The following is a 14,651-nucleotide window of genomic DNA, read 5'->3' as shown; positions in this document are numbered from 1 at the left end:
TTGTTTTCTGCCTCAATGTGAACAGCAAGCGTTCTCATCCCTCACATTTTTCAGTGATGCTTGTTATGAATGTGTTCCTTGTCTTTGTTCAGTGCCATTGATGGGAATTCTGGATTTTGAATTTGGGTGTTTTCTTTTAAAAGAGCAAATTTCAAGGCCTTCTAGATCTATCTGGAGCAGGGGTGTTAAACTCATTTGTTATGAGGGACGGATCTGACCTAAATGAGACCTTGTCAGGCTGGGCCATGTTGGGCTGGGCTGTGTGTGCTTAAGATTAGGTAGCAGAGACATAAACTTTATAAGGGACACAGACAAACACAAAGGTGGGTTTTTTTAAACTTAAAACATTAGCACTCACTGGTCTTAAAGGTGCTTTCTTTGTAGCTCTCCTGTGGGATCCAAGGAACTGGGCAAAGGAAGCTCTGGCTCCTTCCTTCCCCAGGGGACCAGGAGGGGGGAGGAGCCTCAGCCAATAGAAGGAAGAGAGGCTTGACTCAGTAGCTCTGCTGTGTTATTAAGGGAGCCTGACAAAGCAAGCTCTCCCTCCTCCCCTTTCTCCTCAAGGGAGGAGCCGTAGGCAATGGAGAAAATAGAGGCCTTGCTCTGTAGCTCCTGTGCAATTGAGCAAACCTGGCAAAGCAAGCTGTGATGCAAAAGGAAGCAAGAGAGAAGGGGAAGGAAGCAGACGACAGCCAGTTGCCCAGAGACCTGATAGGAGCCCTTTGGGGGCCTGATTTGGTCCCTAGAAGGCAAGGGTGTCAAACAATGTGGCCTGGGGGCAAATCAGGCCCCCAGAGGGTTCCTGTCAGGCCCCTGAGCAACTGGCTGTCATCTGCTTCCTTATCCCTGTATCTTGCTTTCTTCTGCATCACAGCTTGCTTTGCAAGGCTTGCTCAATCACACAGGAGCTACAGAGCAAAAACTCTGTTTTCTCCATTGGCTGAGGCTCCTCCCTTGGGAAGGAAGAGGGGAAAGCACAGCTTGTTTTTCCAGGCTCCCTCAATTGCACAGCAGAGCTACTGAGGCAAGCCTCTCTTCCTTCTATTGGCTGAAGCTCCTCCCCCTCCTGGTTCCCTGGGGAAGGAAGGAAAGAGCCAGAGCTTCCTTTGCCGAGTTCCCTGGATCCCATGGGAGAGATACAAAGAAAGCACCTTTAAGACCAACTAGTGCTAATGTTTTAAGCATGTTTAAAGTTTTTTTAAAAAAAAATCTTTGTGTTCGTCTGTGTTCTTGATAAAGTTTATATCTCTGCTACCTAATGTTAAATAGGTATACACATGACTTGGCCCGACATGACCCGGCTCAACCTGACATGGCCCGGCCAATAAGGTCTCATTTATGTCTGATCTGGCCCTCTTAACAAATGAGTTCGACACCCCTGGATAGAAGGTGTACAATGCTAAGAATATCTTCTGCTTGCTTTGTGCAGTGGAAAGAGGTCTTCCCTGTGTATCTTTGTTTAGTCAATGATTGAAGTAATGGCTGTAGTTAACAGGTATGCATAGCCAAAGGGAATGCTTTACTTCATTCTTAGCAGGAGTGCCTGCAACAGCAATAGGTGGCTATGTCTGGTTATTCTGCTTCTTAGCTTTTAAACAACCTTCCCTTAAAATAACTTGATTCTAAATTACATGGTTTCTTATGAATTGCATGCTGTCTTGTTAATTTCTAAATTATTTTTAAAAATTAAATAGTGATGTAGTAAATCTGAGTCTCTCTTTAAAAATATAAAAGTGCAGCACTTACAGCTCTCCAAATTTGAAAGCTGTATAGGGTCATTTTCAAGTCAACAATAGCCAAGTTGCGAGGCTTTACCAAGCAGTCAGAGGGTGCCTTGTTTTGGGGAACGACGCAGATCAGACATAATTTGGCTTGTAAAAATGTTAAATAAAAGCGACTGGTTTGTAACTCTTCATTTTACACAGCCCATCTTCTGTTAAAAGGGTCAGGTAACAGGTGATGTGAAGGGCTTCTTCCTAAGCCTGTGAAAAACTAACCATGATGGACCAGTGGTCTTGCTCAGTGTCTTCATCCCAAATCTTACCTGAACTGACTATGTGGGCTGTTCATTTCTACTAGCTAAGCTTAAATGCTTCAGGCTAAGAGAGGTGTTTGTATGCTCCTAGTATCCAATTGTTAAGGGTTCAAGACTCGGGGTGCGGTGGGGATCAAAGTACTGCTTATATAGAAGTGTCTATTTGCTGGTTGCGCAGATGAGCAGATATTGCAGCAGCAAATCAGAGACCCCGGGGAAAAATGTCTTGCTCAGTCTTTCTGTCTTTCAGAAAACAGCAATATTTGTGTTTAAAAACAGATATTCAAGCAGGTTTTAAAAAGTAGACTGAAATCTGCAGCTAACGGAATTTTCATGTTTAATCTGTTGAGTAAATCACTGTGTGCTTTGCATTTGGCTATGTTCAAGCATTTCACAGATATTCAACAGTTCTTCCATATCCAAGTCCATTAGAGAGGTGAACTCAATTTAAAGTACTAGATTTCTTCATAGCAGAATAGTTTAAGCTACCTCTCTGAAAAAATTAAATTCCCCCCTCTTTTGACACTAGTTATTAATGGGTTTTTTGTTTAAATTCTCTTAAATGCTGCCTTCTTCAGGAATGCGTAGTGTGTTCTCCCAAGCTTGAAAACCAAATCGTTATTTTTCCTATCATTTGGTTTTGTAATGAGGTGACTCTTGGAACTTCATGCATACCTTTCAAAACACTGCATTATTTTGGATTTTAGAATTGCTGATGGAATTTCTTTAGAAACTATTAGTTAATATTGTTTGGGTGTCATATAGCTTAATAAATGTTAATGTATTTGTTTTGTGATACCTTAACGTAGGCCTTGACAAATTTTCTTTGAATTCAGGAGCTGCCTCAATACAGTAACTGTCATTAATGTAGAATTCAAATTGGCCTTAGATGTAAATAGTTTTCAGTGTAGTTCTAAGCAGAACTGTAACCTGCTTAGGAAAAGAAAGGAAATGTCCCCTGTGGAAGCACCAGTCATTTCTGACTCTGGGGTGACGTTGCTTTCACATTTTCACGGCAGACTTTTTTACGGGGTGGTTTGCCATTGACTTCCCCAGTCATCTATGCTTTCCCCCCAGCAAGCTGGGTATTCATTTTACTGATCTCGGAAGGATGGAAGGCTGAGTCAACCTCGAGCCGGCTACCTGAAAACCCAGCTTCCACCGGGGATCGAACTCAGGTCGTGAGCAGAGCTTAGGACTGCAGTATTGCAGCTTTAACACTCTGCACCACGGGGCTCTTAAGTACCTGCTTAAGTACCAGACTATAAGTGATGATAGACATGGGTCCGTCCTGTGGCCGCACATGCCATTTTGGAAGCATTTGTAGTTCTTAGAAATTGCTTCAAGGACCCTTGGCTGCCATCCCATGTAATTTTGTCCAACTCTTGTTAACTTCAAGAAGCATGTAAGTCTGCTTAGGACTGCACAGTTTTTCCACCAAATGCCTAGCAAATTGGTCACAGTGAGATTGCAGACTCTACGCGGGGGTGTCAAACTCATTTGTTAAGAGGACCAGACCTGACAAAAATGAGAGTGGCCCACGTATGTCATAAATGTAATGCCAGGTAGAGGAGATATAAACTTTATAAAGGACACAAACAACAATTAAAGATTTTTTTTTTAAAAAAAACCTTAAAATAAAACATGCTTAAAAGATTAGCACTCTTGCAACATTTTATTTATTTAACAGTTTCTGATAACTGACACCTCTTACTCTATTTGTTTTAACTCTGTCCAGGGAGAACAAGGAAAGGGGGAGACTGTGTGTTCTCTCATGTACTTTTCCATGGTCAAGACATGGTAGGATTTATCTTCATTAGCAGAGTACCAAACTTTGAATTTTTCCAAAGAAGCAGAAACTATTTTAGCTAAATTATATATATATTTAAAAAACCCACAGAAGTCATAAACATACCAATTGCCTTTCAAACTGTAAATGAACCCTTTTAAAGAAAGTTAGGGCAGAACTTCTGTGAGGGCAGATACGTTTCCAGGTAGTCACCGCAGTCATGTGTAAAGCTGGAGTTTGTGCTGAAGCTCCTAGAAAAGCAAGGAGGCAATGCGAAAAGCAGGAAAGCATTATTGAAATAAGCAGCTGTGCCAATTTGGAACAGCAATAGAGAATGTTAAAATATTTCCATTCATGGCTCTCAAAACTTCAGAGCATAAGGTCAATATAGATATAAATATGAAAACATGCCTCTGCCTATGTTTTTACCCCCCACCCTGAAGTAATGTATTATAAGTTGTGGATTTTAGTCTTCCCTGTGTTGATGGTGGGTTATAAAGTTTGAGAACCCTATCTTAACTACAGATTTAAACAGTAGAACATCAGTTGCGAAGCAGTTCGATGTAGGCATGTAAAACTGGGGGGGGGGGGGGTGGAATCGATATAAAACTTTTCTATACATTCTCAGCTTGGCATTAGCAAATTGGTAAATCTCCAGAAGAAAGGAGTTTGCCTTTGTTGGGGATTTTATCTACAACATACCTTTTCTCTTTCACTCAGTCAACCTGAGTACTGTGGTATTATGTCATGGGGACATAACTCGCGGACTGACGAATGTCAGTGGTAGTAGTGTTACAGGGAAGGCTTTTGCTCTTGGAGTTTACTGGTGGCTGTCATTGCAGAATTGGCTGAGACAAAGTTACCATATTTTAAAAAGCAAAAAAAAGGACATATTTCCTGACTGACTACTTCAGACAAGTGATCACTATGACACTGTATGGACTCTGTACTTTACTAATTTGTAATTTGGCCAGCCTTCTATTGTATATGTCTATACATGCGAATAGAGCCCCGTGGCGCAGAGTGGTAAAGCTGCAGTACTGCAGTCCTAAGCTCTTCTCACGACCTGAGTTCGATCCTGGTGGAAGCTGGTTTCAGGTAGCTGTCTCAGGTTGACTCTGCCTTCCATCCTTCTGAGGTCAATAAAATGAGTACCCAGCTTGCTGTGGGGGGGGGGGGGAGTATAGATGACTGGGGAAGGCAATGGCAAACCACCCCGTAAAAAGTCTGCCGTGAAAACGTGAAAGCAGCATCGCTCCAGAGTCGGAAACGACTGGTGCTTGCACAGGGGACTACTTTTGCCTTTTATACATGCAAATAAAGGCTGTATCATTATGACACCTCATTTTAAATACCCCCTAATATTCCTAACTTTCCAACCACAAAAGAGGACATTTTCATCAGTTTTTTTTTTTTTTAAAAGAGCCAAAATGAGCATTGATACCACAAAAAAGAAGACATGCCCTCTAAAAAGAGGGCATCTGGTAACCCTAATTTGATAGTTTTATATGTATGGGTCTTGATTAGCAGAATTCAATTTAGTCTGTTTTGTTAATGAATATTTTATGTTGTTCTTTAGGTAATTACTGGAAAATGGATGATGATGACTTCGGAGGCTTTGAGGTATGAAGCTGCTAATACCAAGGTGTTTATAGTTAGGGCTGGGCTGACTCCTTTGGTATTAAAAATAAATTTTGTACTCTGGAAATCCACGTTCTGTGCCAAGATAAACTGAATTTTAGGGATCAACCCCAAGCAGGCCTACTTGGGATTAAGACCCATTTTATTCAACAGGTTACCCCCAGGGAAATGCTTGTAAGATTGTAGCCGTACAGTACAATCCTACTCATGTATATTCAGAAGAACATCCCACTGAGTTTAGTGGGACTTACTCTCTAGAAAGTGTGCCTAGCATTACAGCCCTTGACATGTATAAATTATAAAGTTTTGCTCAATTTATATATTTCTTGGGTTTGTGTGATTTTATTATAGTTTTATTGTTCCTGGGGAAGAGCTAAAAGGTATGCAGGGCAGTGAAACTCTGCCTCCAACTCATGAGCACATGAAGCTACTGAATCAAATCCATTAAATCAAGTCAATTAAAGTCAGTATTGTCTAAGATTGAGAGCGGCTTGGCCAGGTTGTCTCAGGTAGCAGTCTTTCATATTGCCAACTACAACCTGATCCTTTTAATTGGAGATGCTTGGGACTGACCTTGGACCTTTGGAATGCCAAACAGGTTCTCTACCATAAAACCACAGCCCCTCCCCATGGAAACTACTGGAAATTTTCACCTGTTTGGCTTTTGAAATGTCAGCAGACCAGAAATGGGCCTTTGAATGAAAATTAAAGTTAAGATTTACATGCAATAAAATTCTGGACCCAGTACCACTTTCTACGTGTTTTGTATGTTCTCAAGAAATTATGGCTCGAGGAGTCTTGCTTATACTGTTTTGAGTATTACCATGGAGGCAGAGACACAAATAGCATACCCTTGGATTTCATTGGACCTTCAATACAGACACAGCTGTATTGAGTGGCCAAACCCTGCATTGAGTGGCCAAACCCTGGCTGCTGGTAAGTATGGTTTCAAATACTGTAGCCTGCATGCCCTTCTTTTTCTTCTTTGCTTTATCTGATTTAGTGGACAAGTTGATTAGAATCATTTTTTTTTCTACAGAACTATTCGTTCTTTGCTTTTTTTTATCCATTTGAGTCTTTCTAACCTAAAAGGTTGCTAAATCTGACTTTGTAAATAAACAATAGGTACCTTAAGGAGAACTAAATTTAAAGACTTGCAGACTGCCGGAAGGGTGGGTTTCTTGATAACTCATACATGATGCATTTTTCCCCTCTACACATTTTTAATTGTATAAAAATAAGTTGTTTCTTATAAGTACCCTGAACAGCTCACAGCGATAAAACAACTCAAAAATAATGTTATCATCTAAGCAAAAATACAAAATTAGCAGATTTTAAACAGCAGCTGCATTATGGAGTAATTGACAGAAAAGCAGCCAAAATTTTAATACATCCACAAAGTGAAGGTTGAAAAATGAGGAAGAAAATCCACATACTACTCAGTTCAAAGCCAGCTGGGGGGGGGGGAGTAATTGGCCTGGTGCTGAAAAATAAACAGTGCTTGCACGTGGAAGGAGAGAAGCATCAAAGGGGGGCAGCCACTGAAAAGGCCCTATTTCCTACACTTGCCTATGAAGATGGCACAGGAGGGAGAAGGACCTGAGATGGATTTCAGTGTCTGGCCACAACTATAGCAGGGCAAGCACTGCTTCATACACCCAGTTCTTGGGCCATGAAGAGGTTTTCCACTGGTTTGCTATTGCATGCCACAACTTTTTTTGAGTGATCAAGAGGAAGTGGCTTGCAATCCGTGAGAGCAGCAGCTCAGAGGAGGGCTGATCACAGAGGTGGCAGGCGGAGTCTGCTGAAATGGGGAGAAGTGGCAGGAAGGCAGGTCAATTGTGCGGGTGCTGCAGCACTTTAGACAACCAGAACATAGACAAATGTTAGCAGTAGGCACAGACGAGAAGAGGAGTGAATTCCCATTTGACATTTGTAAGCTACTTTGAGTCCTGTGTTCCAAGATTAAAGTGGCAGATAAATATGCTGAATAAATATGGAATCATTCCCTTCCTGTAATTCGCTGTGTATCCCCTTTACATTTGAAAAGCGCTTTCCCAGGCAATTCATGAAGTGGAATGACAAAACCATGTTTTAGCTAATAAAAGAATAGCATGGTGTTGACTGTAAAAGAAATGTCTGACTATAATATGCATATCCGATAAGGACATACAGTTGGAAATCTTATGCACTGAAGCTTTAACATGTTTTTTTTATTTTTAGGCAGCAGAAACCTTTGAAGGTGGAAACGGGGAACCACAGGCAACATCTCCTGCTATTCCCTGGGCAGCATTTCCTACAGGTAATGAAATTCATTGGGGCCTTGCATGTTGGAGCTTTTATTTTGCCAGTTCAAGTTAGAGCATCCAAATATTAGCCGTGCATTACATACCCTTATGCTTTCTCTGTGTAGAAACCCATAATAATAAGCCACGAAACCACTTTTATGGCTGAAGTGAAATAGCGAATTTGCTGTGTTTTCTTACTTAATGCAAACCTTCATAAAAGAGAGAAAATCTGTAAATTTCTAAACTTTGCTTTCAGTTTTTCCATTTAATCGTATTGTGCAGCTCTGCTATTGCAGAGTCACATCTATGTGTGCTGTGTGCTGTCAAGAGACTTCTGACTTGTGGTGAGTTTTAAAGCTCTTCACAGCCAGGGCCCCTTGCATCTGAAGGACTATCTTCCATGTGTCCCTGTGAACCAGCCACTGTCATCGGGCAGTCATCTGTTGACCATCATGGCTCCTGCCTACTCGAATGGGCTTCTTGAAAAAGTGAAGGGAGCCCCCTCCTTGAAGGTCATTTGGAGGTGCTGCAAGCAGTGTTCCCTCTGAGCTGAGTTAGCATGAGCTAGCTCACAGATGTTTAGCCTCCAGCTCACACATTTTTGTTTAGCTCAGGAAGGATGACCCCAGAGCACACTCATTTATGCAGCAGCTCACAACTTCAATGCCAGTAGCTAACAGTTTAAATGTCAGTAGCTCACAAAGTAGAATTGTTGCTCACAAGACTCTGCAGCTTAGAGGGAACATTGACTGCAAGGTTTGCTAGTCTGCTGGGGCTTTTGAGGAAGTGTGAGTGGCAGGCATCTTTGTAAAGGGAGGAGGAGATGTAGGGTTTATTTTTATTCCGGTTTTAATTGGCAGTGTTAACTATTAGATGGTCCCTTGCTTACTTGTACCTGGAAATGAAGAGACAATACAATCCACACAGCATAGGAGGCTCCAGGTGTGTCTGTGTGCGCTGACATGGGGTAGCAATGAGGATTCAGAGCAGACCAGTGTTAGCATCATGCTGTAGCAGCATTTGTTTGTGAAAAGTTCTCATTGCCAAAGTCCTGTCAAAATGGCTTCCCTCTGGAAATTTTGAGAGGGCTGAGAAAGGTGAAAATGTCACTGACCCAATGTCAAGCAGGTTGGGGTTTTTTTGTTTCTGTTTTGACTCTTCCATCCCGATAAGAGTGTCTGATGAAGTCTGCTGAAGAGCATACGAAAGCCTATGTTCTGAATAAAACTTAGTTGGTCTTAAAGGTGCACTTGTCTACTGCTTTGTTAATTTGTCCTCAGTTATGTGTAGCCACATCTCTCTGTTTACTGCTGTGATTCCTGATTTGCTGGGCTTACACACTGAATAATGAGAAAACTATATCCCAGGTGATTCTTAGAATCTTTTTTTTTATTCAAAGGAAACCAACTTTTGGCTCTTGTAGTTGCAGGGATAACTTTGGTGTGTGATTTTTTTTAACTTGCTTCACATATGAACATATGAAGCTGCCTTATACTAAATCATACCCTTGGTCCATCAAAGTCAGTATTGTCTACTCAGACTGGCAGCGGCTCTTCAGGGTCTCAAGCTGAGCTTTTTCATACCTATTTGCCTGGACCATTTTTTAGTTGGAGATGCCGGGGATTGAACCTGGGACCTTCTGCTTGCCAAGCAGATGCTCTACCACTGAGCCACCGTCCCTCACTGGGCTGGACAAACTGTTGATCCCTTGCCCTCAACCCAAAAAGGAACAAAGTTCCTTATGAGTAGTTCACTTCTTCCCAATATTCCCTTAACCCCCACCGGTACCATTTTGGCATTTGCTTTGATCCAACTGATGTATCCAACTTTGAATCAAGACCACTAGCTCTTAGTGACATTGGAAGGAATATAATCTACACTTCAGTTTCGTTTGCAATGTTTTGTACATGTTTGATTGATTTTACATGTATAGGTTGCCCATCCAAGTGTGGCTAAATCTTGTTTTCTTACACTGAGTGGTAGATGAGATATTAGTGGCTTTTTCTTCATCATCTCAATCATCATCTCCCTGTGCATAGCTTGAATCTCAGTCTGCTGAGAGTTCATTTCAGAATATTGAGAGCCTTAGCCAGGGAATCAGTGCTTTCCCTTCAAGGAAACAGTATTGCCCATGTCCGTGGGGTGGGGGATGTGCCTCCCTGCTCTGTGCCTCTTCATGCCATAGTAGGGTTTTCTTTGTAAAACTGCCCATCTCATACAGATGTGATTGTTTCTTGCTGTGACCTGAATGAATCGCACAAAGCTAGATCTTATCTAAAGTTTACCGCAGATGTGAGAAGTAATGTGGATCCGTACCTATGTTCGGCAGAAAGCATTGCTAGTGCACATTGTGGGCTAGTCAGAGTAACTGCTATATGTGCAGTCCCCCAGTTTTCTGAGGCTTCTCGACTCATAATCTTGTCAACTCCACCACCAGAAACTACCTCTCTTGACTCTGGCACTCAACTAGTTTCCAAGGGCTCAGTTTCAGCTGGCCATTCAAGGCGAAGGACCACAATGAGACATGAACTGACAGGACCTGGGAAGCAGCAGCAGCAGTAGCACTGGATACTGACAAGTTTCTAGAAGTCATAGTGGTTGTCCCTCATATGGTGGTGTCTTTGTTGAGTCTTGGCCCTACTTTATGAATGGGTTTGTCATCTGTTTGTGGTTGAAACTTGTTTATATATACCGATTCACCAGCATTTGATATCTCTGCTTTCCGTGTGTTCATTTTTTAAATCTCACTTTCTGTATTAGATTCCTTTCTCAGACCTGTTGTATATGTTTGATTATCGTCAGTGTCCATTTCATCCATCTGTTGAAATAAGTTCCTGCCTGGGAAACCTCATTCCATTAATACTTCTGTTAGCCTAAGGTGGCAGAAGTCTCTTCTTCCTCTCCTTCCTCTTTCCCCAGCAACAGATGGAACATGGGCACTCTTTTAAGGATGTATTGTTATGTTTAAGGTGGTTGAGCACTGAAAGTATTTTTATATTCCGAGTTCTGGCTTAAGTAGCTAGGTGAAATGGTGCCGTGTCTCTCTGTGTGAATTTGTTTTATAATTTGATTTGGCATGATCATCAAAGAAGCCACAGTTCATCTTTAAATTGCCAACATATATTGCCAGTGTCTCTGGAAATGCCATTAAAACTGTCTGTTGCATCAGGAACATTTCACTATGTCTCTGTTCTTTAGTGAATATGTATTTTTTTTAAAAAATCTTACTTTATATGCATAAAATCTTACTTCATATGCATGTCCAAGGGTAAGATAATGATTATTGAAGCATTCTTACTTGCAAGAAAATTCCTTGGATTCCTTTGTGCTGATTGCGTAAACCTGTTTACTGTTGAGCTGTGAGTTGTGAAAATGTCTGAATGATTTCGTTTCGAATTGGGTCCCATGATGCCACAACAAGACCGCCTTTCTTACATGTAATAAGTTTTTGTTCACTGATTGGATATTGTAATCTGGGTTTGATTCCACACTCGTATACATGCATCCTGCTGGGTGACCTTGGGCTAGTCACAGTTCTTTGAGAACTCTCTCAGCCCCACCTGCCTCATAAGGTGTCTGTTGTAGGGAGAGAAGGGAAGGTGATTGTAAGCCCCTTTGAGCTTCCTTAAGGTAGAGAAAAGAGGGGTATAAAAACCTAATTCTGAAGATGCCGCTGATGTTCTGAGCTGGTGCTTGAAGGCAATAATCAGCTGGAGGAGGCAAAACAAGATGAAACTTAATCCTGACAAGACAGAGGTTCTCTGTGTTAGTTGAAAGGCGAACTAGGGAACTGAAATCTCTCCTCTCTTGGAGGGGGCTGTGCTTCCTTTGAAAAGCCAGGTTTCCAGCTTGGGTATTCACTTTGTGCCACCGTTGTTTTATTTATATTGTAAGCCATCTTGAATGCTGCAAGGTAGGAAGGTGGCTAACAAATGTTTTAAACAGAATAAACAAAACCAGTAAAATCCAGTTTTCAGTCCGCAGGATTATTAAACTCATTACTTTTTGTGCAGCAGAGATGCAGATATATTTACAGATTTCAGGTTAGGCGTGAACTAGCATTTTTCAGAGCTCAAATTTAGAGAATGTAACTTGGCCCCATTTTTAGCACGTCACTGCAACTTGACATGTTCAATATTTTTTAAATCTTATTTTCCGCCACTAAGTGATCTGTGTGGCTTTCAGTCTGGGAATGTGGATCTCTGTTGCCTATCTATAAATAAGGAATAAAAGATATCTATCTTGCAGGTTTCTTGGGGAACATACAAGATGACCCAATTAAATATACTATCTAAAACTAGGGGTAACAGGGGTAACATTCACCTACCAAAATCCTTTCCTTTCCCAAAGCATCACTGTGTCTGGCACAGCTTCATTTCCTCTGTTAGCTTTTTTGATCTATCATTGTTCTCTTCTTTTTTCACATCCTACTTTCTTGCTTTTTTGCTCTTTCCCCCTTCCATTTCCCTTGTTTTTCTTAACCATACTTTGAATTCCCTCCTCTTCCTGTCTTCTTTCCTTTCTTTTCTCCATCTTCTTTACTTCTGAGCCACTGCCCCCAGCAAGGACGGGGAGAACAGTGCCACACCAGTGGCACAGCATCCCTTCTAGTGAATACCTGGAAGTGATGTCACATCACCCTGTGAGGTTGAGTTGACATGCTAGGATTTGGAAAAACTCTTACAAAGTTTTGCCCAAATCCTAAAGCACTGCATCATCGTCACACCAGCAAACTGATGTCATTTCCAGGTATTCATTGGAAGTGATGCCATGCTGCCGCTTCAGCATTACTTTTAAAAAATTCCCCCACCAGCCACTTGCAGGCAATGTAAAGCAGAAGCTGAAGCAGAAGACACGGTCTCCCTACAAAAAACGTTGCTTTAAGCCCTTGTCTGGTAGTACTTTGTACTGCTAGTGTTGTGTTTGGGAGGTAGTTCCTTCCAACTCCTGCAGGAACTTCAAATTCAGTTGCTATCCCAATCTGTGGAGTAGGAAAGTATAACTCCTTGCAGCCATAGAAAGGAGGTTATAAGAACAGGAAAAGGGTTAAATGCTGGAAAACTAAAGAGCTGCCCATCTGTTTGATGACTTAAGTGTCCTCCCTCCCCACTCCGCCCTGCCAAGTGATTTCAAGGGAGACACAAGCAAAGCAGTTGAGCAGATAGCTCCTCCTCCCAAAAACCGCTGATGTCCAAACTAGACAGCCACAAACCCGTTTCCTGAAGTGCAGATCTTTCCCCCATCACCTATACTGTGGAGTAGGAAATCCAGTTTTAAGAGCACAGGAAGCACACAGCTGTTGAACTTTCCTGCTCCTTGCTACAGTGGCCTCTCCCCAGGTGATTTGTCCAGCAGAGTGAGTTAAAGCAGCAGGGAACTAAGTATGCTTTTTACTCTTAAACTGGACTCACCCACTCCTCCTCTTATATGTTATTGGGGAAGCCTCACATTCTGAGCAGGTCAATCTGCTGTCATCCTGTTGGAGGAAGGAGGTAACTTGGAAGTGCTTTGCATGCACACAGTGCCACCTACAGGCACAGCTGACTCAGGAGTCTGAGTTTTAATGCTTCTCCATCACCCCTGAATGAGAAAGGAGAACATAATGGCTTGCATCTCTCTCTGGTTTTCCATTGTCAGAAGGGTGCCACTAGTAATGAGGTGTCTTTGTGTATGTGAGATTTTCACCAGTTCTGTTCTGTCATTGCAGAGCACCAACTGCTGTTTCTGATGAGGGGCAATCTTTTTTTTGGGGGGGGGGGGATGTAGAGGGGGAGGGCAGAATTCTGCTCATTCTTGATTGAATATAAAATCCTGTGTTCTGTCTCTCTCTCATGCACCATACCTAGTTAAAATACTCACCCCTGCTACAGTTTTTCTTGCTAGTGAGGCTGCATGTGTTAGAAGCAAGCCAACAAAGTGGATAAAGACAAGGCTTGCTTTCAGAGGGAGCTTCAGCACATTCCAGGTCCTCCGCCCTCTTGATGCTAATCTGTTTCCATCTCTATCCTTTTTTGTTCCTTATATTTTCATGCCATTCCAATTATATAAAAAGATCCAGCAGTCTATGGAATGTTGTGAAAACAGAATCTCTTGTGTCAAAGCAGCGTTTCTGTGAGCATGATCATTAAAAGTGGGATTCCACAAGAACAGGCGTTACGGTTTTAATGTGGAGGTTACCCAGTTTTTCTCATGTATAACAAGAAATAAGGCTGATGACCAGGATGTGCATGGGGATGCAGTTACCCAACTTCACCAAGGTGACCTTAATTTAAAGAGGCAAGTTAAAGTCATTTGCATATCAATGAGTACTGGAGCACAGGTATAAACCATCCGTTTGTCTTCAGTAAGGTAAAGGTAGTTGCCTGCACAAGCACCAGTCATTTCCGATTCTGGGGTGACTTTGCATCATGACATTTTCACGGCAGACTTTTTATGGGGTGGTTTGCCATTCCCAGTCATCTATACTGTACCCTCAGCAAGCTGGGTACTCAGTACTGGAAGCCTAAACACCAGATCTTGCATCCTAGATTGCAGAACGCTAGGTAAAATAACCTTATGACATGTTTTAAAAAAGTTTTAATGCAAGAACTTGCAACTTTGACTCAGAAATTTTAAAGAATCCTTGTACACTAAATGTGATTTTGGAGTAAAACACAACATACCAAAACCTTCCTTGAAAAATGACTTATGGCTTCTATTCACTAACATTTTTCAGTGTGTGGTTTGCATTGTACCTTTGGGAAACAGTCAGAACCAACACCAGGATATTTAAAAATAGTGGTAATGGAAAGATCAGGTTGAATAGTGCTCTTAATATGTATTTGAACTTGCATTTTTAAAAATATATATATCATTACAGCATGTTTACTTTTGTGTTAGAAAATAGTTGAATTTATTT

At 41.6% G+C, this 14,651-nt stretch overlaps 1 protein-coding gene across 1 annotated transcript in view; it reads left to right on the top strand.

Moving 5' to 3' along the window:
- CCDC91 (coiled-coil domain containing 91) overlaps positions 1 to 14,651 on the top strand; it is a 132,272-nt gene that overhangs the window by 14,654 nt on the left and 102,967 nt on the right. The window contains exons 2-3 of the mRNA XM_060253613.1: positions 5,404 to 5,447; positions 7,689 to 7,767. Coding sequence (XP_060109596.1) covers positions 5,404 to 5,447; positions 7,689 to 7,767 — 123 coding nt within the window. The remainder of the gene's footprint in view (positions 1 to 5,403; positions 5,448 to 7,688; positions 7,768 to 14,651) is intronic.

Source organism: Heteronotia binoei, chromosome 14, assembly GCF_032191835.1.
Source record: "Heteronotia binoei isolate CCM8104 ecotype False Entrance Well chromosome 14, APGP_CSIRO_Hbin_v1, whole genome shotgun sequence".
Classification (NCBI taxonomy): domain Eukaryota; kingdom Metazoa; phylum Chordata; class Lepidosauria; order Squamata; family Gekkonidae; genus Heteronotia; species Heteronotia binoei.
The sequence above is the reverse complement of the archived record's forward strand: the minus strand, read 5'-3'. Positions and strand labels throughout refer to the sequence as shown.